Raw genomic sequence first — 25,341 nt, 5'->3', positions numbered from 1 at the left:
CGATCCGTGTAGGAATTTAGTAAAACAAACATTAAGTTATCTTTTTAAACTAATATTAATCTCTGATATTTCAGTCAACATTTTATTGGTTGAATATTTTTAGAACCCGCTACCTATAGTATATTAAATTCGTTATACCAAACATTTTTTGCCGCCTAGCAAAATAAGGGGTACTGATAGTCTATGAAATCGGCTCATGTATTAAAAACAATATATTAATAGTTTGGTTTATTTTCGACAGTCAGTCAAAATGATAACATAGTGTAATTTTTAATATAAAGTAACCAATGCAGAAATTAATAGTCAGTTTAAATTCTACCTGTAGAATTTCACGGTGATACTACCATATACTCACTTAATCTGAAGCTTTTTCACATTAAATATTTTGCTTTTAATTCATACCGTAATGTTTAAATAGGTTTTATTAACTTTTTCTTCGCTTGTATTGAATTTAATTTGATCTTACAAAGTTTATTACAAATTCAATGCATAATATTCAATGATAGATTTGCTGACTTTGAAGATTTTTCCAGTACGCCTATCTAGGCAGCTTCCTTTGCCAGGCGGTCAGCCTTTTCTACAACTTCTTCGATTGGGCCGACCATGTAGAAAGCAACTTCAGGTAGATGGTCGTAGTCCCCAGCTAGAATTGCTGAGAAACCTTTTATAGTTTGCTCCAGGGGCACTAGTTTACCAGCATGCCCGGTGAAGACTTCAGCAACTTGGAATGGCTGCGACAAGAAACGCTGAATCTTGCGAGCACGAGCGACTGTGAGCTTATCTTCCTCAGACAACTCATCCATTCCGAGAATGGCTATTATATCCTGAAGTGATTTGTAGTCTTGCAAGATTTTCTGCACACCACGGGCAACGTTATAGTGTTCTTGGCCAATGATGTTGGGATCCATGATTCGAGAAGTCGAATCCAGTGGATCCACAGCAGGGTAAATACCCAGTTCGGCAATCGCACGCGAGAGTACAGTGGTGGCATCCAAATGAGCGAATGTAGTAGCAGGAGCAGGATCGGTCAAATCATCAGCGGGCACATATATGGCCTGAACAGAAGTAATGGATCCCTTTTTGGTGGTGGTAATACGCTCCTGCATAGAACCCATGTCGGTAGCCAAGGTTGGCTGGTAACCGACGGCTGAGGGAATACGACCCAACAAAGCGGACACTTCTGAGCCAGCTTGAGTAAATCGGAAAATGTTGTCGATAAACAGCAACACATCCTGTCCTTCTTGATCACGGAAGTACTCTGCAACGGTCAGTCCAGTTAGAGCAACACGGGCACGAGCACCTGGCGGCTCGTTCATTTGCCCATATACGAGAGCCACCTTTGAGGTCTTGTCCTTTAGTGAAATAACACCACCCTCGATCATCTCATTGTATAAATCGTTTCCCTCACGAGTGCGTTCACCAACTCCCGCGAAAACCGAGTATCCACCATGAGCTTTAGCCACGTTGTTAATGAGCTCCATGATCAACACAGTTTTGCCCACACCGGCACCTCCAAACAACCCAATTTTACCACCTTTGGCGTATGGAGCCAGGAGATCGACGACTTTGATTCCAGTGACAAGAATCTCTTGCTCAACAGACATCTGAACGAATTCAGGAGCCTCAGCATGAATGGCAGCGGTCTTGTCTGTATCAATTGGTCCACGCTCATCAATGGGTTCACCTGTTCAAAGAATTTCTTAATTTCTTTCTTATGTTTTAATATAATTTACTTACCAATAACATTAATGATGCGTCCTAGTGTTTCGGCACCAACTGGAATTCGGATAGGATACCCAGTATCGAGAACCTTCTGTCCGCGAACCAAGCCTTCGGTACCATCCATGGCGATAGTGCGCACGGTATTTTCTCCCAAGTGCTGGGCCACCTCTAGCACGAGCCGAGGAGAACGGTTGTCTACTTCCAAGGCATTCAGAATGGGCGGTAAGTTATCATCAAACTGGACATCGACGACTGCACCAATTACGGCCACAATCTTTCCATTTGCGGCAGCTGCAGCCTTTGCAGCCTTGGCAGCATGGCTACGAGCTGAAAACGGAGCAGTTGCTTAGTAAGTTTTAAAAAATGTATTCAAATATTTTTAAAATCGTACTTAAAGAAAACTAGCTTACTTCTTGAGAATAATTGTAAATAAAAAATCAGGACTTGTCGAAGGCCACCGCAGCAGGTGCTTGCAAAAAAATATATATGTATCTAACATTGTATTAGATGCTTGATTTGTTTAATGAATGAATAAAACACATTCGGCTGATGATCCTGATCATCGAATAAAATTTATGGGATCGGAAAAGTTTGCTAATTTATATTGCCAGCGTATGAAAAGGTTTTCTTAATACCCCATATGTAAAGCTAATTGGTATCATTTTTTAATAAAAAGTACTATCAGTTTATTGATTTTCCTATCACTAGATACCAATATATACAGATTTATGTTATACTTAACGAAAGTGATACTAGTAGAATACATCATCGTAAAACTTAAACAGTAACAATTTGGGCATCAATATCGACAATTTTTAATATTATTTTTTAAGATAATGATGAACAATTAATATTATACTATTAATTATTAATTTAATTTTTAAGTAACTTTAATTTTCAAAATACTTTGTGAAGAATTCAATTGCAATATAACGAAAAAAAAATTTATTCAATTTAAAACGTCAAACAATATCGGCATACAATATATGTACATACCTAGTTAACTTACAGAAAGACGTACACGCAAATGTCTGACTAAAAAAATCTTTTTTTTTTTCAAAAGTCGTTTAAATTGAGTACTGTTATATATGTTATAAAACAGAAGTAACCTTAAATCATTCAAAATTGTTATGTAATATTTTTTTTCGCTCGTAACATTTTATTGAACGATAGGTTATGTTCGACAATTGCGCTATTAGCCAAAGCACATATTTTGTGCTGAACTTCGCAATTTAATACAATTGTTATCAATTAAAAATTTTTATTTTTGTGCTACTTACACAATTGCCCCAAGAATGGCAGCAAATTCTTATCGGCTTTAGATGCAGCACGTAACGCGAACATTTTTCTCGAACTAACTGAGAAGTGTGCGGGCGAGCAGAAGTCCTAGTGATGAGCAAATCGGTAGTCGCGATATATTGAGTATTTACGCTTCCAAAACATATCGAGGTTTTAGTATTTTTGCGTATTCAGACCATAATGTGGACTTACGTTGTTGTTACCGCACCAGGAGAGTGTCCGAATGCCACTTTTATATATACACAATGAACTGTAACTGTTGTGGTTGCCCGACACTAACGACTGATACACCCATGAAAAGGTGGTTTAATGGATTGCAAGCTGATGTGGCTGAGTAGAGGTAACTGCACCAACAAAAATAAGTAAAACAAGAGAGAACGCAAGTACGCAAGAGAAATTTAAATTATTTTATGGCTTATGGATAGAATTTGGAAAATATATGACAAAAAATGATATTAATAGTGGTAGGCGTGACAGTTTTGGGCGGCGTGTGGGCAATAGATTGTGCGTTGCAGCATCGATGAAAAAACTTGCCCTGATTCTTCGTCTCTGGAATGTTAAGTCTCAACTTGTTAAATCACTATCTAGCTTTCGTAGTTCCTGTGATCTCGACATACAGAGGGACATGTGTAGATCGACTCGGCTGGTGATCCTGATATGAAGATGATGAAGAAGATATGGTTGAAAAAGCGAGTAAACAATTCTTAGTCAGTCTGATTGGCAATTAATTTTTGTTTAAAAGATATCAAAAGCAAACAAAATTTTTCGATATTTGTCTTAATACAATTTTTGTCGGCTTGTCTGCCTGAAGAAAAGCGTTATTTTAAAACCTAAAAAATAAATTTGTTTATGTTAAACTGGTTGGTATGGGAAACTTAGGGTTTATTACTTTTGCTAAGCCCTTCCATTTTAGCGAGAAACAGCTATAAACATTTCCTTCCTACCCATCGCTAAAATCTAATAGTTTATCTAGGTTAGGGGTGTTTACGCTTACAAACACATAACTACAATATTTACTCCTTCAAATCATTTTAAGTTATCGATGCATCGATATTTCCCTTGTATTTTTCCACCTGTACCACGTGTGGTCATTTTCTGCAATACATTGATTTCCCCAACGCTCAATGAAAATAAGTAAAAAACTCTTTTCCCGCCAGGAGGAAAAACCTCGGAGCCAATTTCTGGAGGAGGAACAGTACGTGAACCTGACCTCAGGCGCGGCTGCTCGTGAGTGCTGCGGGGATGCTCTTTGGGATTTCGATGGTCAGACCGACGAAGCCTGGCTGGTCCAGTGTCCCAAGGGTGCAGATCCACATCTGCTAGTCGGCAAGCGCATTAGGCTTCCTGGCAGGAAGAGCGTGGGCGATCTCCAGGTTCGTGCCGTCAAAAACTCGACGTTACAGAGCGAGGCACTGGGCTATTTGAGATCTATGGGTCCCTATGCCCTCCGGAAAATTCCCTTTGTCGGCTATGTGGTAATCAGCAAGCGTCTATATGATAAACAACCGCTACCAGGTCAGAAGGAACATACAATTCAAGCTGATCTAACGCTACCCAAGTACCTATTACGAGAACGACATCCGTTGTTCGGGCGCAGCTACAAGCAACGCATCCAATTACCGAAGATGATTTCCACATCTCTTAGTCAAGCAGACGAGAAATTCTTGGAAGCTACTGCCAAGCTTCGCAGCACTGCTAACTACTACAAGATCCGGAGCAAGCTGCACACCACCACACAGACGCTAGAACAAAAAGAGGACGATGTGCGACAGTCGGTGCTTACCGGTCGTACGCCGCAGTTCATGAAGGAAACAATAATCCCGGATCTATATAAAGATCTCTTAGACGAAGAGGACATCGAGAAAAATATAATGAACCCAGCAGAGGAAGTTGGTCCTGCCAAAATGCGCAAGAAAAAATTTAATTCAAACGGTCACAAAACGGGAAATGCAGTAGGGAAATAGACAAAAGAAGCTTAAATTAAATGAAAGCAACGGCCGCTAATGACCTGGACGAAGTAATTGCACAAGAAGGCTTAAAAAAGTCGAATGGAAACCATTAAGAATTAGAGTTTACTTAAGATAAATTCACATACTTACGTAATTAAATAAAAATATGTAACGATTTGGATTATAGATTATCACATATAAGCTGCATAAATTAATGTAGTCATTTAATAACGAAATAAAATTGCACTTTGTCAAGGCGTGTTCACAGCACTATGAACAGCTGACGTTAATATCAGTACCTTAATAGTTGCGGAGAAAGAGCGGTGGTTAAAGTTAAGATTTATATTTAAAAGAATATTAAGAATACGCGTTGCGCATGTTCCGAAAGAGATTTCTGTGCTAAAACAGTTCGATACTTAAAACGTTTAAGTTATTTTACATTACATTACATTAAATTGCATATTGAACGCAATTTAACGTTTTCTCATTCGGCATGTAACAATTAAAAGGACTCACGCGCGTTAAAAAGTTGAATACGCTAGCATAATTTAATTTAAATAATTATTCAGAGTTGCCAATTTTTGTCACTTCAGCAATTGACACCAATCACTTTGCGATTATTAGGCAACCCTTTAAAACTACACGAACAACAGCAAATCGATTTCTCAGTTGTGTTTTAATTGCGTATTTAAAACAATTTGGATCGGGCTATGAATGGAACTGATCTCTGATAAGGATGAAGAGACTTAAAGCGTACCTAAAGGATGGCATCAATGTGGCGGCGGTAATGTGTCTGGGCGATACTATATCCCAGTTCTTTTTTGATAAGAAATCGTTGGACGAATGGGATGCGGGGCGAACCCTCCGTTTCGGCATCGTTGGACTGGTGTTCGTTGGCCCAACTTTGCGCCGGTGGTACCATTTTTTGGAGTCCCGGGTTCCCAAAACCTACTCGCCAATGCGGCGGGGCGTTACCAAAATGCTGGTCGACCAGACCCTTTTTGCGCCACCCTTTACCATGGCCATGTCTTTTTTGGTGCCACTCTCCAACGGAGAGCCCATCGACCGAATCCGGCAGCGCATTCTTGATAGCTACCTATCTATATTGGTCCGCAACTATATGCTCTGGCCGGCCGCACAGATGCTAAACTTCAGATTCGTGCCGCTGGGCTACCAGGTGCTCTACGCCCAGTTCATCGCCCTCGTATGGAACTGCTACCTCTCCATGATACTTAATAGCTAGGGCACTAAGTTCCCCGCATAAGTAATACGGTGCCTGTGTATCAAATTTAACAAATACATTATTATCCTTATCTCGACATGTGACTTCGGACTGGATTTGGTTGTCGTTTTTTTAGGGGTATTCGGCGGAAAGGCTGTACATATAGAATGGAATTTATAGTATACATGTATTATAGGCACTCGAGTTTTAATCCTACAAAGCACTTCAAAAAATTTTGCTTGAAATCTTATTTCCCTCCGTTATTAGTCGGTTGGGCATGTGCTTCTCAAAATATTTACTCGATCATTTAAATTTGAATTGGATAAGCAAGATTGTATCATAACGACGTCACGCCCAATCTAACGCCCACAATTTCTGTGGGCGTTGTGTTGTTATTTTGTTTTCATTTAATTATCTGTCATGATATTGACATACCACAAAAATTTTGCCACACCCAAACTGTTATGCCCACTCTTAAGAATTATTTTTCGATTTTATTTTATAAATTCTCTTGGCTGTTTCTATCGATTTGCCAAACGTATTTTAGCCACGCCCACTGTTCCCACTATCTGAATAACGGGTAAACCTTTTATTTCTGACATTTTAAGGCAGATTGTGGGAGGTAGGGTTAAACAACAAACGTTCTGCAACAATCTTGAAAAATGTGGCGTCACTTGAATCTACATGCTCTGAGCTCTCTAGAGTTCATAGTTCCGAAAATATCAATTCTCCATAAGTTTGTTCCTTTCTACATTTCTATTTTACGATTTAGGGGAATAAACTTTTGAAAAGTGCGTCAACGGTATCTTCTGACAGTTTCCCACAAGTTGTTGATATCCTGTTGTTTAACGTGAGATAGACGATTTATGGATAGAATTTACCTTAGTAGCGCCAAAAATACCGCAAACTGCGCACGCACGAAGCTGAGAATGTAAGCAGCCAATAGTGGAATACACTTCATGTGTACATGTGCAAATAAACACCCTGCAATTCAATTCATTTAACTTTTATCTATATGTCATTTCTTAGAAAAAATCTCTATTGCTAATCAGCCCTCAAAACAGTGAAATTATTGATTATTTTTTTTTCTTACTAACTAACTAAGTCTCTAACTACATGGTCATAACAACAATGCTTTAAATCAGATGTGTAAATATGCACATCTGCAGTCGGTGTCAGTTGAAGATATTTCAATAGGTCATAAAATGTGCACAAAGGCCAACAAAAAAAAGTTGTGCCATGAAATTTTAAATAACAAAATTATGCTTTGATACAGTTTGCGCACATATTTGCTGTGGATTGAGGAGCTGTTAGCATGAAATTCTTAAGTCCAATTTTTCAATTTACATTTTCATTGTGAACAGACCTTTATAGTCTCATCACACTATCGATATTAAAGAAAACGAATATATTAAATATATTTATTTCATTTTTTAATAATGCTCAAGGAAATTAGAGAGATAATAAATATTATCTGGCTTGGGAATCAAACCCCTTCCAAATTACTTTCGTACGAGTCATTACACAGTAACAACAAGACATTTTCCATGTACTCGTGAACATTACATTTTGAAGTGTGCCATCGGTTAATTTAGGTATCGATAGTGATAGGTATGAACGGGTCTTAGGACTAACAACTAGTTGTTTAATTCTCTCCTCTGCCTTATAGTATCGATAACATTTACATACAATGATGTGTAAATTAAAGTGTGGTGTAATTCGAAAATAGACAGAAATTATGTTCAGTGACTTGCGATGTAAAGAAATAATAGTTAATGAGTGAAATATAGGAAAACAAACAGTAAGCCGGATTTCCGATTGTTCACTAGAAAACTATCGCCGTTCCATAATTCAGATATACATACAAAATTGTCATTTTTTGCTAAATATTAAAAAAAGTGTAATAAAATCATTTAACGTTCCAGTGTATATTGCATTGCTTTAGAATTATTAAGAAAATACAAATTTTCTTTAACTGGTATACAACGTTGTATGTATGTAAAAATTAAAAACGGCCATGCAATCATTTTGTTTTATGTACTTAAGTATATATTATATTTATGTAAATAGTATTTTTAAAAAGTGTGGCTCTTATTTAAATACATTGTTAGCTGCGTTTCACACATACGAAATTAAATGCATCATGCATTGGGAAAGATAGCAGCAAAATAAAATTTGCTGTATATGATGTGCATGTGTATGCATATAAATATATACATTTTGTATAGATGTGTGTGCACCAGAATATCCCAAAAATTCCAAATGCAAAAGATCGAGTTTTACTTCTCTCAATAATCTTTGCCTAAAAACATTTAAACTAAGTGCACTTACATTTTACCGGTTTATTATATGTATTTAAATTCGGGCGCTGGCCAAATTTGTATGTATGTATGTGCAGTATGCATATATGCATTTGCAATGAAATTACCAAATATTGTGCACGCTCGCCCAAATTTGAAATCCTGGAATAGCCGTGAATATACTTTAAAACTACATAAATTCTCTATAACGAAATGGCTTGGAATAAGTGGCCTGAGTGCGAATATATGTAAGTGGAAAAAAATTGAACGTTTGGAACTGAATTTGTTCAAAGTTTTACAATTAATGTGTTAGGTAGAGGAAATTTTTTATTGCAAAAACGAGATATGCTTATATAGCATACATAGGAAACTCCTTAGCTTGGGATTTCCATTCCATTAATATTTATAGCATGATATGGATTCATGTTTAATATATATGTACAGTTGCGGTCAACATATTAGCGGCAGTAGCGGAATATATTTTGGTCGGTTATAGTCCTATTCGGAGACAGTAAATGGTAGAGCACGTTGGTTCATGAATTATGCTTTGGGTGAGATTTTCATATTAAGGAGTTGAGCCAGTATATCTGAAGCTCCATCTTCAGTTCCGTCACCGGGTTCTTGCTTTGCCGAACCAAGCGCTTGGATGCTTGGAGAGCATCCAAGTTGGACATTGAAGGCTTTCCTCGCCGCGTTTCGTTCTTTTCGACAAACAGCAGTGATTTGCGGATCATTTTGTTTGAACAACCGACAATGCGACCAATTTCAGCGTAGGTTTTACCTTCAGAGATCACGTTTTTAATCAAATTTCTTTTTTCGACGGTACAATGCTTTCCGTGACCCATGACTAGAGAATTTTTGGTCTTCGTTTGGAGCAAATTCAATTAAAACCTTTAATGCAACACCTTTTTTTCAAAATTTGTCGTAAAAAAAACCAAAGCAATCACTCCCATTAATTTTATTCAGCAAATACGTTTTCAGTGCTATTTTTGTTACCGCCTCATTTCGCGCACTTTTGCAGCAAGTGCCCAAAAACAAAAAGAACCGTTAAATTGAGAGACTAAAAATTTATTGCTCAAAGAGGCAACATATGGTACTTATTATTCATGCAATCTGGCTTAAAAAAAAAAAAATTTATAATTTTTTTTAGGATATCAATTTTCCACCTGCAGTAGTGCTATTATTTTAACCTTAACTGTAGTTTCAAAACTATTTGTACGACATCATTTTAAACTATGCGATAAACTACCCATGTTTCAGGGAAGTACACTTACAGCCAACCCACAGTTTTTGTTTTGACGTGATTAAATTTTTAAACTGAGTTTTTTTGGCTGTGAAGATTTTCAAAATTACGATTTATTGGGTGTTCACGAAATACATTTATAATCTATATGTAACAGCATTTCAATGTTTGGTGATCCACACAAATAGAATTCGAAAGAATACTATAGTCGAGTTCCCCGACTCAGATACCCGTAACTCAGCTAGTGTGAATGCGAACGCGAAATTGCTTTATTTTTCTGGGATATCAATATTAAGGAATAAAATGAGAAAAAATTTAAAATTTGTTTTAAAATGTGAGCGTGGCAGTTTTGCGCGGTTTTAGGGCGTTAGAGTGGGCGTGGCAACATAGGTTAACAAACTTTCGCTCCGTATTTGTCTTTAGAATCTGTATGCTGAATCTCAACCTTTTAGCTGATATATACAGCTGTGTTCATAAAAATAGCAGTGCTTGGGACTTGCGAGTTTAGGATAAAAAATCATATGATTTAAAGTTGTAATGGGAATTTTTTTCATAATTTTATTATTATATCAAACAATTCAACATATGTTTCACTTTTATTTTTTCAATAGATATAGATTAAAACAACATAATAGGCAGAAATTCTGGTGTTCACTGAAATAGCAGTGATATGAAAAAATAGTAACAACATGACTTAGAACTAACATAGTTTTTTTTTAATGTGTTAATTAGGGACTAATACCTGGTTGGATTGCCTTTTTTAGCCAGCACAGCCTTACACCTACTCGGCATGGAGTCCACGAGGACGTTTGGGGGAATTTTTGCCCATGCATCCTGCACAACTTGCCAAAGCTGAATCTTGGACATCGGGGAATTCTTCGACACGTATTGTTTAATGTCCCCCCACAGGTTTTCAATCGGGTTTAAATCGGATGATGGTGCTTGCCACGGCATTGCATCTATTCTATTTTGGGTGAACTTATTCTTAGCCGATTTGCTTCTGCGTTTCGGATCATTATCCTATTGGAATGTCCATTATAAGGGCATATTCCATTCAGCATATGGCAGTAAAACATCACTAGGTATATTTACATACCATTAATCATATGTATGGGACCCACACCGTTGTATGAAAAACAGGCCCATACCATATTTATGTCCACCGTGCTTAACATTCTTGAGTGTGTGGCTTGGGTTGTACTCGGTCTTTGGAGGTCGTTGGACATACTGTCGTGAACCAGTTCCAGTTCATATTTTTGACTCATCAGTCCAAAGGATATTAAGCCATTTGGAGACTGGACAGTTTCTGTAGGTTTTAGCGAAGTTTAACCTTGCGTTCATTCGTACATGGCCAGATCGACTCGGCTATTGATCCTGATCAAGAATATATTTTCTTTATATGGTCGGAAACGCCTACTTCTGCCAGTTAAATAATTATCAACGAATCTAGTATACCCTTTACTCTACGAGTAACGGGTATATATATATATATATATATATATATATATATATATAACTACTTTCCTTATTGTTTTTTCAGGTTTACATGATGGTCATACAAGTTATTGCTCCAAGTTAAATTATCTTGAATGGAACGGATAATAAAAATTGCAAGAATGACACCAACGCAAAGGAAATTTTAATATTTACGTAAAATTTCAAATAAATAAGGGACATACAAGCGCCTACAAGTAACAATTTCATAAATAAGGTAGCTTTGATAGTCCTGTTTAAGGAGCGATTGTGGAGATGAATTTTGTTCTTAGTGTGTTGTTAATAGCAATTCTTAAAGATAAGTATGATTACTGGCTGCCATCGAGGACAGGTTGTCAAACCCTGGCAGCAAATATATGGTCTGACAAGACGACTGCGCAAAATGAGCCGATAAATTTGACTAATGCAAATGCACCGATAAAGAATGCAAAGAATCTGAATTCTACGATTACAAATGTAGCTGCGTTTGACACCAAATTGAATCACCTATTAGTGGACACCATTACTGGACGAGTCTTCGTTGGTGGTGTTAACAGGTTGTATCAGTTGTCGCCTGATTTGGAGCTTTCCGAAACTGTGAAAACGGGGCCTCAAAATGATTCCGTCGAGTGTAGCATTCTTGATTGTCCATTAAATGCAGTTCGCAGTCCGACGGACAATTATAATAAGGTCTTGCTCATTGATCGTGCAACTTCAAGACTTATTGCGTGTGGATCACTATTTCAAGGTACATGCACAGTTCGTAATCTTCAAAATGTCAGCATAATTGAGCATGAAGTTCCTGATGCTGTTGTGGCTAATGATGCCAACTCCTCAACCGTAGCATTTATTGCGCCGGGACCTCCACAACATCCGGTGACTAATGTGATGTACGTCGGAGTTACATACACAAATAATTCACCGTACCGCAGTGAAATTCCCGCAGTTGCATCCCGCTCCCTCGAAAAGACTAAAATGTTTCAGATTGCTTCCTCGGCAGTTACAACTGGAACGAGAACTTTTATAAACTCATACGCACGTGAAACATATTTTGTCAACTATGTTTATGGATTCAGTTCTGAGCGATTTTCTTACTTTCTAACAACACAGTTAAAGCACAGTCACCATTCTTCTCCTAAAGAGTACATAACGAAACTCGTACGAATATGTCAGGAAGACTCGAACTATTATTCTTACACTGAAATTCCAGTGGAATGTATAAGTGATGCTCAAGGCGGCACTAAATTCAACTTGGTTCAGGCTGGATTCTTGGGAAAACCTAGCTCAGACCTGGCTCAAAGCTTAGGTATATCTATTCAAGATGATGTCCTCTTTGCTGTTTTTTCAAAAGGAGAAGGGAATACACCAACGAACAATTCTGCACTCTGCATTTACTCATTAAAATCTATTCGTCGAAAGTTTATGCAAAACATAAAATCCTGTTTTAACGGAAGTGGCATGAGGGGCCTGGACTTTATATCACCCAGCATGCCATGTGTTCTAACGGTAAGTATAGTTTTATTGACTACTTTAGCTTCAAAGTAAAATCCTTTTAAAAAGTAATGTCTTATTGTAAAGTGCTCAGTGTTTACTTAATTATTTCTAAGCCCTTTAAAGTTAATTCCCACGTTTCGTCAAATTATATATATATATTTTTATATATATATATATACATGTATTATATATATTTATATTTATATTTATATTTATATTTATATTTATATTTATATTTATATTTATATTTATATTTATATTTATATTTATATTTATATTTATATTTATATTTATATTTATATTTATATTTATATTTATATTTATATTTATATTTATATTTATATTTATATTTATATTTATATTTATATTTATATTTATATTTATATTTATATTTATATTTATATTTATATTTATATTTATATTTATATTTATATTTATATTTATATTTATATTTATATTTATATTTATATTTATATTTATATTTATATTTATATTTATATTTATATTTATATTTATATTTATATTTATATTTATATTTATATTTATATTTATATTTATATTTATATTTATATTTATATTTATATTTATATTTATATTTATATTTATATTTATATTTATATTTATATTTATATTTATATTTATATTTATATTTATATTTATATTTATATTTATATTTATATTTATATTTATATTTATATTTATATTTATATTTATATTTATATTTATATTTATATTTTTATTTTTATTTTTATTTTTATTTTTATTTTTATTTTTATTTTTATTTTTATTTTTATTTTTATTTTTATTTATATTTATATTTATATTTATATTTATATATATATTTATATTTATATTTATATTTATATTTATATTTATATTTATATATATATTTATACTGGAAATATTATTTTATGTGATACACTAGATTCGTTGCAAAGTGTGTAACAGCCAGAAAGAAGCGTTTCAGACCATGTAAAGTATATATTTATTGATCAAATTAATAGACGAGTTGAAATGGTCATTTCCATATGAACGCCTCGATCTCAGGAACTATAAAAGCCAGAGATTAAGCAGGTAGAATCCAAAGAAATAGACGCAGCCCAAGTTGATTTTTTAAATGTTGCAAAGCAATATCTTACGGAGTTTTGAGAAATGTCTGAAAAATTCCGTTACTAGTAGAGTAAAAGGGTATACTAAATTCTTAGAAAATGTGCTTCCTTGTGTGTGACGTGACCATATAAATTATATAATTTTTGATCAGGATCAACAGCCGAGTCGATCTGGACCGTGTGTCCGTCCGTATGAACGTCGTGGTCTTAAAAACTATAATCGGACAAAACTGACACGTTAAAAAATTGTTTTGATGTTTGTATTAGTCTTGTGAATTTTGTATCGAACGCCAAAAAATTGTCCAAAACTGTCACGCCCACACTTTTAAAAAAATGGTTTTCCCAATTTTTACAGATATCCCAGAGAATATTGAAATCTTTCACACTTTCAGCTAAGTAACGAGTATCTGATAGTCGGGGAACCCGACTAGCATTTTCTCTTGTTTTTTTTTATGAAGAGTTTTTTTTTAGTAGAGTAAAAGGGTATACTAAATTCTTAGAAAATGTGCTTCCTTGTGTGTGACGTGACCATATAAATTATATAATTTTTGATCAGGATCAACAGCCGAGTCGATCTGGACCGTGTGTCCGTCCGTATGAACGTCGTGGTCTTAAAAACTATAATCGGACAAAACTGACACGTTAAAAAATTGTTTTGATGTTTGTATTAGTCTTGTGAATTTTGTATCGAACGCCAAAAAATTGTCCAAAACTGTCACGCCCACACTTTTAAAAAAATGGTTTTCCCAATTTTTACAGATATCCCAGAGAATATTGAAATCTTTCACACTTTCAGCTAAGTAACGAGTATCTGATAGTCGGGGAACCCGACTAGCATTTTCTCTTGTTTTTTTTTATGAAGACATCCAGTTTTAGAATTAGCATTCGTGGAAAAGGCAATTTAAAATAATTTATTCTCGCATATAATGAGCTAAAAATATTATTTAAAGGTACTTCTTTATCTATAGGCGTGGCTATTCGTTATTCGTATGCCAATATGACTGTCCTTTTACTTCAGCTATTATGCTCTTCGGAATCTCATATCCTAAGAATTATTTTATCTTAGCAAGAAAATGAAATATCAGTTGCTTATTGGTAATTTTTTTGGATGCTGACAAATTGATTTCAGAAACTGCAAACCATTGGAGAGGACTTCTGTGGATTAGATGTAAACTCACCTTTAGGAGGAGAAACCCCCATTACTTCAGTACCGGTGGCCATGTTTAACACAAAGTTAACTTCTGTTGCTGCTACGAGTACAAGCGGGTATACCGTTGTCTTCGTGGGGACTAGCGATGGATTTCTTAAGAAAGTTGTAATCGAGTCTTCATCTATTGCCAACGAGTATGCTAGTTTTGCAGTAGATTTAGGGTCTGAAATTAATCGGGATATGCAGTTTGACAACCAAAACCTTTATATATATGTTATGTCCAAAACAAAAGTATCCAAGGTTAAAGTATTTGATTGCTCTGATTACAAGACATGTGGAGATTGCTTAGGTGCTAGAGATCCATATTGTGGCTGGTGCTCATTGGAAAATAAATGTAGCCCACGCTCCAACTGCCAAGACGACGCAAACGATCCTCTCTATTGGGTTAGCTATAAAACAGGGAAATGTACAACAATAACAAGTGTTGTGCCACACCAGCTACAACGTACTACAGCTCGAACCTTAGAGCTAATCATAGATCATTTGCCTCAGCTGAAAGAGAATTTAATATGTGCTTTTACTACAGAGGATAAAGCCCTTTTCACTAATGCTACAAAAAAACGAAATGGCGTAAACTGCACGACACCACGAACGGATATGCTACCCCAAATTGAACAAGGGAAACATCACTTTACTGCCAAACTATCTGTTCGCACCAGAAATGGACCCGACTTAGTGTCCACGGATTTTACTTTCTTTGATTGCAGTACGCACTCTTCTTGTACACGTTGTGTGTCCTCGGAGTTTCCATGTGATTGGTGTGTTGAAGCTCACAGGTGCACACACGACACAGCTGAAAACTGCCGGAACGATATTTTGGTAACAGGTGTTAGCCGGATAGGTCCTAGTTACAGATCAGGTCCCGGATTTTGTCCAACGATCAACGCTACAGGTGATGGAAGTGAAGTACTTGTCGCTGGTGGTACAAGCAAATCCATTAAAGTAAAAGTTCATATTATTGGGCAATTTATAGTTCAAACGCGGTTTGTTTGTCAATTTAATATTGAGGGACGTGTAACTAGTTTAAACGCTCAGTTGTTGGGTGACACCATTTACTGCGATAGCATGGAATTTCAGTATACTTCTAGATCGCCCAATTTGACAGCAACTTTCGCTGTAATATGGGGCGGGTCGAAGCCACTTGACAATCCTCATAATATACATGGTGAGTTGTATTTAGAATAAGATTTTTAAAATTTTACTCTTAAAATTTTATGTTTTGCAGTTGTTATATATCGATGTCGAGAAATGGCCGACAGCTGTGGTATATGCTTGGCCCTATCTGAAAAGTACAATTGCGGATGGTGCTCGTCTACTAATACATGCGAAGTTGAAGAACAATGTAATAAAAACAAAGAGGGGAAAACTGATTGGTTAAATCGAAGTGAAATTTGCCCAAACCCTGAAATTCATACATTCCAACCAAAAACAGGTCCCTGGGAAGGAGGAACAAATATAACAATACGAGGAATTAATTTAGGCAAAAACTATAACGATATTTATTCAGGAGTTCGAATAGCTGGTATAAATTGTATGCCGTTTCCTCAATTTTATATTGACACTAAGCAAATAGTATGTACCGTGGATAGTCCTGGAGAACAGATGTATAGAAATGGCAAAATAGTGGTACAAATTGGGGACTACCGTGGTGAGTCCAAAGAGGACTACGAGTTCGTTGACCCGAAAATTTTGGATTTTAATCCAAAGTTTGGTCCAACTTCAGGTGGAACCGAAATACATATAACTGGAAAGCACTTAAATGCCGGCTCTCGTATACAGGCATCCATAAACGATCACTTACCGTGTAAAATACTAAGCACAGATTCTTCTCAAGCAATATGTCGCACTTCTGCTTCCCCTGGTATTATTGAAGGAAGACTAAAAATGTCTTTTGATAATGGGCCCCGAGAGTTTAATGACTACAATTTTAAATATGTACTGGATCCTACAGTTGAACACGTTAGTTCTGGACCAAGCGGGCAAATAAAAGTTCCAAAAGGAATACCAGCAGGCGGTATACGAATTTCTGTAACGGGTACCCAATTTACCAGTATACAAAATCCCAATATTTATGTAGTGTATAATGGAGAGATGTATGCAAGCCCATGTCGGGTGCAATCGGATACGGAAATGGAATGTGCATCTCCAGTTGTTGATGTGGACAGCCATGTTATTGAAGCGGAAAGGCCAATTCTTCTTGAATATGGGTTCCTAATGGACAATGTTTTGCGTGTTCAAAATTTATCTAAGGTTCATAACAACCATTTCGAGCTTTACCCAAATCCAGAGTATTTTATATTCGAAGAAAGAGTTAAGTACTTTAAGAGTGAATACTTAACCATAAATGGCCGAAATTTGGATCGCGCTTGCAAAGAAAGTGATGTAGAAGTAAAGATAGGAAATGGATTTTGCAATATTACATCACTTTCAAGACAACAACTAACATGTAGACCTCCTTCTGAAGCAACAGCAACCAAAAGCATGAATGGACCTGAAGTAATTGTTCGTATTGGAACTTCGCTAGAGTATCGTATCGGTATACTTAGCTACGAATCGTCTAACATCATTTTGGATTGGGGAGAAAATGTAATTTTTGCTGTAATAGCCACAATTGTTATCTTGCTGCTGATTTTTGTTGCTTTGCTTGTGGCTTATAAAAAGAAAAGTTCGGAATCGAGCCGAGTTCTTCGAAACATGCAGGAGCAGATGGACATTCTGGAGCTACGAGTCGCAGCTGAATGTAAAGAGGCCTTTGCCGAACTCCAAACTGAAATGACTGATCTCACAGGCGATCTTACTTCTGGAGGCATTCCATTTTTGGATTACCGGTCATATGCAATGAAGATTCTATTTCCAAACCATGAAGACCACATTGTACTACAATGGGAACGTCCTGAGCTTCTTCGGAAAGAAAAAGGCTTACGTATTTTTGGCCAACTAATCATGAATAAAACTTTCCTCCTGCTTTTTATACGAACCCTGGAGTCCAACCGATACTTCTCAATGCGAGAACGAGTTAATGTGGCCTCCTTAATAATGGTCACTCTGCAATCTAAACTAGAATATTGCACAGATATATTAAAAACTTTATTGGGAGACTTGATCGAAAAATGTATAGAAGGAAAGAGTCATCCAAAGCTCTTACTACGACGAACTGAAAGTGTGGCAGAAAAAATGTTAAGTGCTTGGTTTACATTCCTTCTTTACAAGTTTTTGAAGGAATGTGCTGGCGAGCCTTTATATATGCTTTTCCGAGCTGTGAAAGGACAAGTAGACAAGGGTCCTGTTGACGCTTGTACACATGAGGCAAGATACTCCCTTAGTGAGGAAAAACTTATACGACAGTCTATTGATTTTCGACCAATGAACGTTTATGCAAGCATTATACAGCAGCCAATATTTTGCAATAACTTAGATATGTTACCTTCTCACACCGAAAATGTATCTGTTAAAGTATTGGATTGCGACACAATTGGACAAGTGAAAGAAAAATGCTTGGAAACCATTTATAGAAACATTCCATCAAGCCAAAGACCTCGAAAGGATGACTTAGATTTAGGTAAGTAAAGCTAGACTTAATAGTAACCCAAAGTCGTAAAAATATGATTTGTCCACTCAAATGTTTGTCCGGCCAAATGAACGTAAGGATTGGATAATAAGCTTGATGATGGTCATACTGATGTATTCTGATGTATTCTTAGGAAGTTTTGTATCATTTTTTGACCAAGCCAACACAAAACGGTTTTGTAACTAAATTAAAATTAAATTGTATACAAAACAGCCTCGTGAGCAGTGAATCCGTACATATTGAAAGGCGGCGGTGGAGAATAATTTGCTTTAATAAAAATCATTGTAATTTTTTGTATGTAGTGTCCGTGATTTGATGAATTTGTGAATGACATTGCAGTAACCACTATTCAATCAAATTGGACCGCAAACCATTTGAATTTAAATTTTAAATAAAATAGAAAGCGATGATTTTTCAATGTGTTCGATTAACTGTATTGATATAACAATGTGTGTTAAACTTTCCAAACTTTCTTAATAAATATATATATGGTTTTTCGAAGTTAGATACTTATCTTGTGCTTCCACTAAGGTGTCTCAAATTCCATAAAAACTAAAAAGGCTGACAAGCTGTAAGTAAACTTATTGTTTTATTTTTATAAATAGAAGCCTTTTTTGTTCACACTATATATGTAAAGGTCAGGTATCTCAACAAGTTTGATTCGTTAATATACAGAAACAGAATATTGCTTTTTTTTTATCTATGAAGGGTTTTCATTTGACTTTTCATAATAATTTCTGTTTTAGAGTGGAGAACAGGCGCTACTGGGCGAGTAATTCTGTACGATGAGGACGTAACATCAAAAACGGAGAGCGAATGGAAAAAGCTCAACACTTTGCAGCACTATAATGTTCCGGATGGAGCCGGGCTAAGCTTAGTACCAAAGCAAAGTTCCATTTATAACTTCAGTATTTTATCGGACAAAAATGAAAAATCGCACAAGTAAGATGGTTTTTATAGGAATTAATATACATATTTTAACATAAAATTAAAACATTTTATTGTCAATCTTAGGTATGAAACTCTTAATATATCGAAATACACCTCCTCCTCTCCGACATTTAGCCGCGCAGGAAGTCCTCTTAACAATGATATGCATGAAAATGGTCTGAGATACTGGCATCTAGTAAAACATCATGATAGTGATATGCAAAAAGAAGGGGAACGGGTTAACAAATTAGTGTCAGAGATTTACTTAACCAGGCTATTGGCTACTAAAGGAACGCTTCAGAAATTTGTAGATGATCTCTTTGAAACGATATTTAGCACCGCTCACCGTGGATCGGCACTTCCATTAGCTATAAAGTACATGTTTGATTTTCTTGACGATCAAGCTCAATTGCACGGTATTACTGATCCAGAAGTTGTGCATACTTGGAAAAGTAACAGCTTACCATTGAGGTTAGTATAAATATTTCCTTAGACAAATTTTTGTTAAGAATATTATTGTATTCGTAGGTTTTGGGTGAACTTAATTAAAAATCCAAATTTTGTCTTTGACATCCATAAATCGAACATAGTGGATTCCTGCCTGTCAGTAGTAGCTCAAACTTTTATGGATTCTTGTTCGACTTCTGATCATCGATTGGGTAAGTACTATAATCTTCGGTTTATCAAATTATACCAACCTTTTTTTAGGCAAAGACTCACCAAGCTCGAAACTTCTGTATGCAAAAGATATACCAGAGTATCGAAAATGGGTAGATCGCTATTATAGAGACATTCGGGATATGTCCCCCATTTCAGATCAGGACATGAACGCCATGCTTGCGGAAGAGTCAAGGGTTAGTTTTAACAATAAGCGATAATATACCGAGTACAAATTAATTTTTTATTGCAGCTGCACACAACAGAATTTAATACGAATTGTGCTTTACATGAGCTATACACATACGCTGTGAAGTACAATGAACAACTAACTGTTACACTTGAAGAGGATGAATTTTCGCAAAAGCAGCGATTGGCTTTTAAATTAGAGCAAGTTCACAACATAATGTCGTCAGAATAAGAGCTGCGCCATCCTACCAAGATGACAACAAAATACTAAAAGTAAGCTTATTTGTAAGCTTTTGAAAATTGTTTTACAAAGCGGTACACATAATATAAAAAAGTATTATATCGAACAGGGCAATACATTCATAATAAACAACATTTATTTATCAAGATACTTTGTTTGCCAATATGTATATATATATATATATACGTATGTATACAACAATAAACCAAAAAAAATTAAAGGATTTAATTTTAAACAAATTTTAAAACAAACACATTTAAGGATTTACAGCAGTGTTCAAGAAAATAGCAGTGCAATAGATACTAAGAAATATAACGACATTTTTGCCTGTTCCTTACTGGCAGCGACTTTTCATTTCTCTTTTTCTTGTAAAATAAAATGTATGGGTACAACTTTTTAGCAGTTTATTATAATAGCAGTGTTTGATTTTGTTTAACGAAGAGTCCATTAGTGGACAGCATAAAGTGCAATAGGGTTTTTTTTAAATGAAGGCAAATCATTCCAATTCTTTTTACTTGCGAAGGTTTCCTGAGCAATGAAAATTACTGAACCACTTCTAATACATTCTTTGTTTTTTCCAGGTTCAACATTATGAAAATCATTTGTATATGTCGTATTTGCTCATTAATTACTTAATAGTATGTTATTGTATGTATGTATGTATTTAATTTAAGTAAACTCATGTAAGATCTAATATGCAAGACAAGTAATCTAACTAAAAAAATCGACTGACTTTTATTTAAACTAAAAATGAACTAATTGGTTTATATTTATATCCTTTCTTACCCATATTGAAGATAAAAACTATTTTGGCATTCTTAAAAATACAAAGCTATCAAATGTAAATTTTAACAATTTTATTCGTCACAAAATGTGAAAGCGAAAAAATTTTAAAGCATATGGCCACATTTATTAAAAATAAATAATTTATTAATTATATTCTTCCAATTATTTATGCGTTATGATATTTATACAAAAATAATACTGATTTATATGTCTTATATTTTTATAGTTTTCTTTTTCCCGAGCAAGGAGTATAAGTTGTTAAAAACTTAAAATACCGACGCTTAAATAGTTACCCTTATATAACTTATTTAAAGAACTTATGTGGGTCGCAGGGGTGTTCCGGTTTATAATGACAAAAAAGCTTTTTTTGCAAATCTTCACGTTATATATGGATGTTAAGGGCAATTAAAAAAATATTTTGTTTAAAAATATGTACTTTAATTTACATAATTTACAAACAAAGTGTTTTGCTGTAATCATAACAATATAGAACGAAAATCACGAAGACTTTCGATTTTTTGTAACTTGTTTAAAAATATTTCTTTTGGACCTTGGAAGTCAAATATTGAATTATGGGACAAAATGTGTCCTTTTTAGTTAATTATTACTAATCAAAAAACATGCAAATGACTTGCGAACCTTCGAAAATCTGTTAAATATTTGTGTAACAATTTTCCAATACAATTGCATTCGTGGCTTTGACGACTTTATAAATATTCTTTGTGTGAAAAGCTACTACAGCTTTTACAAAAATGCTCCGCACATCCGCGTTGAAAGTCTGCTGTTGCAACCTCTGTTGCTTCTATTATCTTGAAAATTCTTCCACCTACGCAGAACCTATATACAATATAACACATTGTCAGGATTCGATATTAATTTTTCTCACTTTTTTTAAAGAGCCCCCAAAGGAATATAATGTGAGAAAGTTTTCGATACAATTATAGGTTCAATGAAAAATTCCATCAAAGTATAATACATTTCATTTTTATTACATGTTATTAGATATAGCCTGAAATCAATATCAAAATATATTTTTACAGATATAATAATACAGAATAATACAGATAATAGAACACAATTAATTCTTTGCTCTACGACAGTCGCACAAAATTTGGAAATAAAAAATGCGACTATTGGAAATAAACTTTAAACGTATCCAAATATAATTAAACATCTTATGGTAATCCAAATGAAATAAATTAAATCATTTTAAATAACCGCTTTACAAGTTAAATGATACAAATTTATTTGTAATTACTTTTATTTACATCGAATTATTTGTTTGTTATTCAAAGTTTGGATGAATATACAATATTAGTTTATGCTGTTATATAAGGTATGATTTATTATCTTATAACATTATCTTACAAAAAGTTTTCGTTATGCTAGTTGTTTTTAAAATTAAAAAATTTAATTTGGTGACATTTCAAAATAACCATGTTTCAACTGTTTTGAATCATTAACAAAAGTCGATTAAAAGTCAAAAATGCTATATTTTTTTGATTCAACATTTCATCTGGTCAATTTATTGCTACTACGCAAATATACTTAAAATTAGAAAATATACCTGTAGCACGTAATGTATAAGAATATATTTTTCATGTATCTGTGTATGTATGTAAAAATTAATAATTAAAAGTGTACATATTTATTGAATTGAGAAATGGGTTGATGACCGATGACTCGGATCTATAATGAAAAACATTAATTTGTACCAACATAAATTGAAAGCAAACGTAAATTCCAAACTCAAATTAAATATTCTGATATGCACAAAAAAAATTCCCACCAAATCGATATCCCAATTAAGTAAACAAAACTGAACTTCGGAATGCCGAAGATTACATACCCTTACAAATAAAAAATTAAGAGATCGTAATTTTTTCATGAAACAGATACAAATATTCTTATAATAAAATCATAATCTATCTTATTTTATATTACACCGTAAGCTCGATGTATAATTTGGTTATCAAGAGATTTTACAAAATGTCATAAAAAGAATAAAAGCTTGAAAAGCTTTATATAGACTAATCCAAGCAGATCTATACAAAATATACTAGATTCGTTGCAAAGTATGTAACAGGTTTAACAGGAATCGTTTCCGACCATGTAAGGTACATACATACATATTGATCAGGATCAATAGCCGAGTCGATCTGGCCCTGCCCGTATGAACGTCGAGATCTAAAAGCTAGAAGGTTGAGATTAAACATACACATTAAACATAAACATATCTAAAGACCCACATTACCACGCCCACTCTAACGCCTAAAACTGCCACGGCCACACTTTTGGAAAAGGTTTCTATATTTTTCATATTTTTATTGTAAATAAATTGTAAATTTCTATCGATTTTCCCAAAAATTTTTCATATTTTCTTGTACATTTTTCGTTTTGATAAAAATATCTTTGCCACTCCCACTCTAACTCCCACAAACCGCCCATTTTTTCTAATTATATTCTCCAATGTCCAATATCGATATGCCAGAAAAATGATGAAATTTTACGTTCTCACTTCAACTATCTGAGTATCGGGTATCTAATACTCGGGGAACTCGACTATAGCTTTTCTCATGTTTTCGTTTATATTATGGTATTGTTTATACTGCGGATTAAATTCGGAACATTTAATATATTATTTGGAATATGTGCTTAAGAAGGCTATCCACAGAGAAAATACAGACGTACAATTTAACAATATGTGGGCTTAAATAGTCCCATTACCTTCACCATCGAATCATGTCACCCATCTAATACTGAGAATTTGATGTGATTATTACACTCGTTACTTATTTTCTTTTAAGAACAACATAGAACTAAATGCTCGAAAAAAAAAACAATTTGAAAATTTTTGTTTAACAAAAATATTTTTGCTCACCGCACATTTAGAACATTTAAAGTTTTTCCGCGAGCCTTGAAACATCAGAAGATTGGCACATTAAACTTTAAAGAAAAATTTTATATAAAGATCTTGGGGGCATATTTTTTTAAAACAATTATGGAAACTAGCAATCTTCGTGGTAGGGTATAGACTATTATGCTTTTATGTCAACACACTGTAATTTTATAAAATCGTATGAAAAATTGCTCGAAAATTTGTATATCCGTAACTTTTTGAGTAAAGCTTTATTACTAGCATCGTTAAATGGTATGTAACAGAAAGGAAGCGTTATCGACATTGGGGAGTATGTATATTCTTGGATATTTCTGTATTTTCCTTCGTCTGTCTTATTCAATTCAAATGACAACCTTTTTACGACTCCCACCTTAAAAAACCAATAAAACAACAAAAACTTTTTATATTTTTTAATTGGTTTATTATTTGTCCTGCCATGTTCTGCCGATTGAGCAAAAAGCTCCAAATGTTTTGCGATGCTTACCAATTTATATTGATATGATGAGAAAATAAAAAGATCTTATTAGTTATAAATTCGATCTCCCAATTTTTGCAAGGGTATAAATAAGTATCAAAACAAAGAAATCCGAGTCCACTATAATGTATATGTATATCCAACAAGTATATATAAGAATGTCAGACTTACTGTGGAAACGAAACGTTGAACAGTCTTAAAACACGTAAGAACATTTATAATGATAATTATGGTATTTTAATCTGTGTGTATACGTGTCTGTAAAATATTTGAAAAAATATACAACTCTAAACTGTGTTAAACTGTCTTTTAAGAACTCAGGCCCACTTCCTGCAAACTTAAAAACATTGATTTAATAACTATACAAAATATTAGGCTAATAAGCCTTATTATTAGCAATTTTTAGGAACACGTTGATAACTCGATAACAATGATAATGATGATAACAATAATAACTTAGGATATTTATAATTTTCTGGGTCCCTAGCGTAAGTGGTTTAGGGCAACGGAGTGAGCGCAATAAAGTTCTCTTAGCTTTCTCATTCGAATTCTTTTCGTCTTTGCCGCTTGTTTAG

General features: G+C 34.4%; 4 protein-coding genes and 1 non-coding gene across 13 annotated transcripts, besides 9 other annotated features; 3 read left to right on the top strand and 2 right to left on the bottom strand.

Moving 5' to 3' along the window:
- Positions 1-38: 38 nt before the first annotated feature.
- ATPsynbeta (ATP synthase, beta subunit) lies at positions 39-3,472 on the bottom strand. 3 transcript variants are annotated; one of them, NM_001272152.1, is made up of 4 exons: positions 3,214-3,472; positions 3,003-3,153; positions 1,738-2,067; positions 399-1,684 (listed from the first exon to the last, which is right to left on the bottom strand). In NM_001272152.1, exons 2-4 carry the CDS (start codon positions 3,064-3,066, stop codon positions 543-545), a joined length of 1,536 nt encoding a protein of 511 aa, NP_001259081.1. In that variant the 5' UTR covers positions 3,067-3,153; positions 3,214-3,472; the 3' UTR covers positions 399-542. The 3 variants fall into 3 exon arrangements, with proteins under 3 accessions (NP_001284719.1, NP_001259081.1, NP_726631.1); NM_001297790.1 differs by lacking the exon at positions 3,214-3,472 and having other exon boundaries at positions 39-1,684; positions 1,738-2,049; positions 3,003-3,092; NM_166808.3 differs by lacking the exon at positions 3,214-3,472 and having other exon boundaries at positions 1,738-2,049; positions 3,003-3,092.
- CG11076 (uncharacterized protein) lies at positions 3,199-5,245 on the top strand. Of its 3 annotated transcripts, none has more exons than NM_001258500.1 (2): positions 3,199-3,361; positions 4,179-5,245. In NM_001258500.1, the coding sequence occupies exon 2, from the start codon at positions 4,203-4,205 to the stop codon at positions 4,983-4,985; it is 783 nt and encodes a 260-aa protein (NP_001245429.2). In that variant the 5' UTR covers positions 3,199-3,361; positions 4,179-4,202; the 3' UTR covers positions 4,986-5,245. The 3 variants fall into 3 exon arrangements, with proteins under 3 accessions (NP_001245429.2, NP_651943.2, NP_726630.2); NM_143686.4 differs by having other exon boundaries at positions 3,280-3,404; NM_166807.3 differs by lacking the exon at positions 3,199-3,361 and having other exon boundaries at positions 3,981-5,245.
- Positions 3,562-3,678: a mobile genetic element.
- A 349-nt stretch (positions 5,246-5,594) lies between the features above and the next one.
- On the top strand, positions 5,595-6,281 carry Mpv17 (Mitochondrial inner membrane protein MPV17). Its single transcript, NM_143687.4, has one exon. The coding sequence runs from the start codon at positions 5,707-5,709 to the stop codon at positions 6,211-6,213; it is 507 nt and encodes a 168-aa protein (NP_651944.1). The 5' UTR covers positions 5,595-5,706; the 3' UTR covers positions 6,214-6,281.
- Positions 5,597-7,093, bottom strand: asRNA:CR44031 (antisense RNA:CR44031). 2 transcript variants are annotated; one of them, NR_073624.1, is made up of 2 exons: positions 7,074-7,093; positions 5,597-6,246 (listed from the first exon to the last, which is right to left on the bottom strand). The 2 variants fall into 2 exon arrangements; NR_073625.1 differs by lacking the exon at positions 7,074-7,093 and adding an exon at positions 6,628-6,675.
- Positions 7,094-7,854: 761 nt separating this feature from the next.
- On the top strand, positions 7,855-25,061 carry PlexA (Plexin A). 4 transcript variants are annotated; one of them, NM_001258499.2, is made up of 10 exons: positions 7,855-8,186; positions 11,276-12,714; positions 14,941-16,186; positions 16,247-18,580; positions 19,336-19,531; positions 19,655-19,990; positions 20,048-20,178; positions 20,228-20,373; positions 20,430-20,638; positions 21,188-25,061. In NM_001258499.2, the coding sequence occupies exons 2-9, from the start codon at positions 11,485-11,487 to the stop codon at positions 20,595-20,597; spliced, it is 5,787 nt and encodes a 1,928-aa protein (NP_001245428.1). In that variant the 5' UTR covers positions 7,855-8,186; positions 11,276-11,484; the 3' UTR covers positions 20,598-20,638; positions 21,188-25,061. The 4 variants fall into 4 exon arrangements, with proteins under 4 accessions (NP_001245428.1, NP_524637.2, NP_726628.1 ...); NM_079898.3 differs by having other exon boundaries at positions 7,855-7,993; positions 19,604-19,990; positions 21,188-21,552; NM_166805.4 differs by lacking the exon at positions 11,276-12,714 and adding an exon at positions 8,421-8,740 and having other exon boundaries at positions 7,855-7,949; positions 19,604-19,990; positions 21,188-21,323.
- Positions 9,077-9,692: a mobile genetic element.
- Positions 9,929-11,218: a mobile genetic element.
- Positions 10,193-11,070: a mobile genetic element.
- Positions 13,623-13,800: a mobile genetic element.
- Positions 13,934-14,253: a mobile genetic element.
- Positions 14,338-14,657: a mobile genetic element.
- Positions 20,872-20,995: a mobile genetic element.
- Positions 23,450-23,968: a mobile genetic element.
- Positions 25,062-25,341: the final 280 nt, after the last annotated feature.

The sequence above is a fragment of the Drosophila melanogaster genome, chromosome 4, assembly GCF_000001215.4.
Source record: "Drosophila melanogaster chromosome 4".
Classification (NCBI taxonomy): Eukaryota; Metazoa; Arthropoda; class Insecta; order Diptera; family Drosophilidae; genus Drosophila; species Drosophila melanogaster.
Note: the sequence above shows the minus strand (reverse complement) of the source record. Positions and strands in the feature narration are given on the sequence as shown.

Coding starts and splice junctions, on each gene's coding strand:
- CG11076 (NM_166807.3), top strand. CDS start 4,146: ATGAAAATAAGTAAAAAACTCTTTTCCCGCCAGGAGGAAAAACCTCGG.
- ATPsynbeta (NM_001272152.1), bottom strand. CDS start 3,066: ATGTTCGCGTTACGTGCTGCATCTAAAGCCGATAAGAATTTGCTGCCA. Junction 2,068..3,002: donor GCCATTCTTGGGGCAATTGT/GTAAGTAGCACA, acceptor AAACTTACTAAG/CAACTGCTCCGTTTTCAGCT. Junction 1,685..1,737: donor ACGCATCATTAATGTTATTG/GTAAGTAAATTA, acceptor TTCTTTGAACAG/GTGAACCCATTGATGAGCGT.
- PlexA (NM_079898.3), top strand. CDS start 11,485: ATGAATTTTGTTCTTAGTGTGTTGTTAATAGCAATTCTTAAAGATAAG. Junction 19,532..19,603: donor AAAAATGAAAAATCGCACAA/GTAAGATGGTTT, acceptor TGTCAATCTTAG/GTATGAAACTCTTAATATAT. Junction 20,179..20,227: donor GACTTCTGATCATCGATTGG/GTAAGTACTATA, acceptor ACCTTTTTTTAG/GCAAAGACTCACCAAGCTCG.
- Mpv17 (NM_143687.4), top strand. CDS start 5,707: ATGAAGAGACTTAAAGCGTACCTAAAGGATGGCATCAATGTGGCGGCG.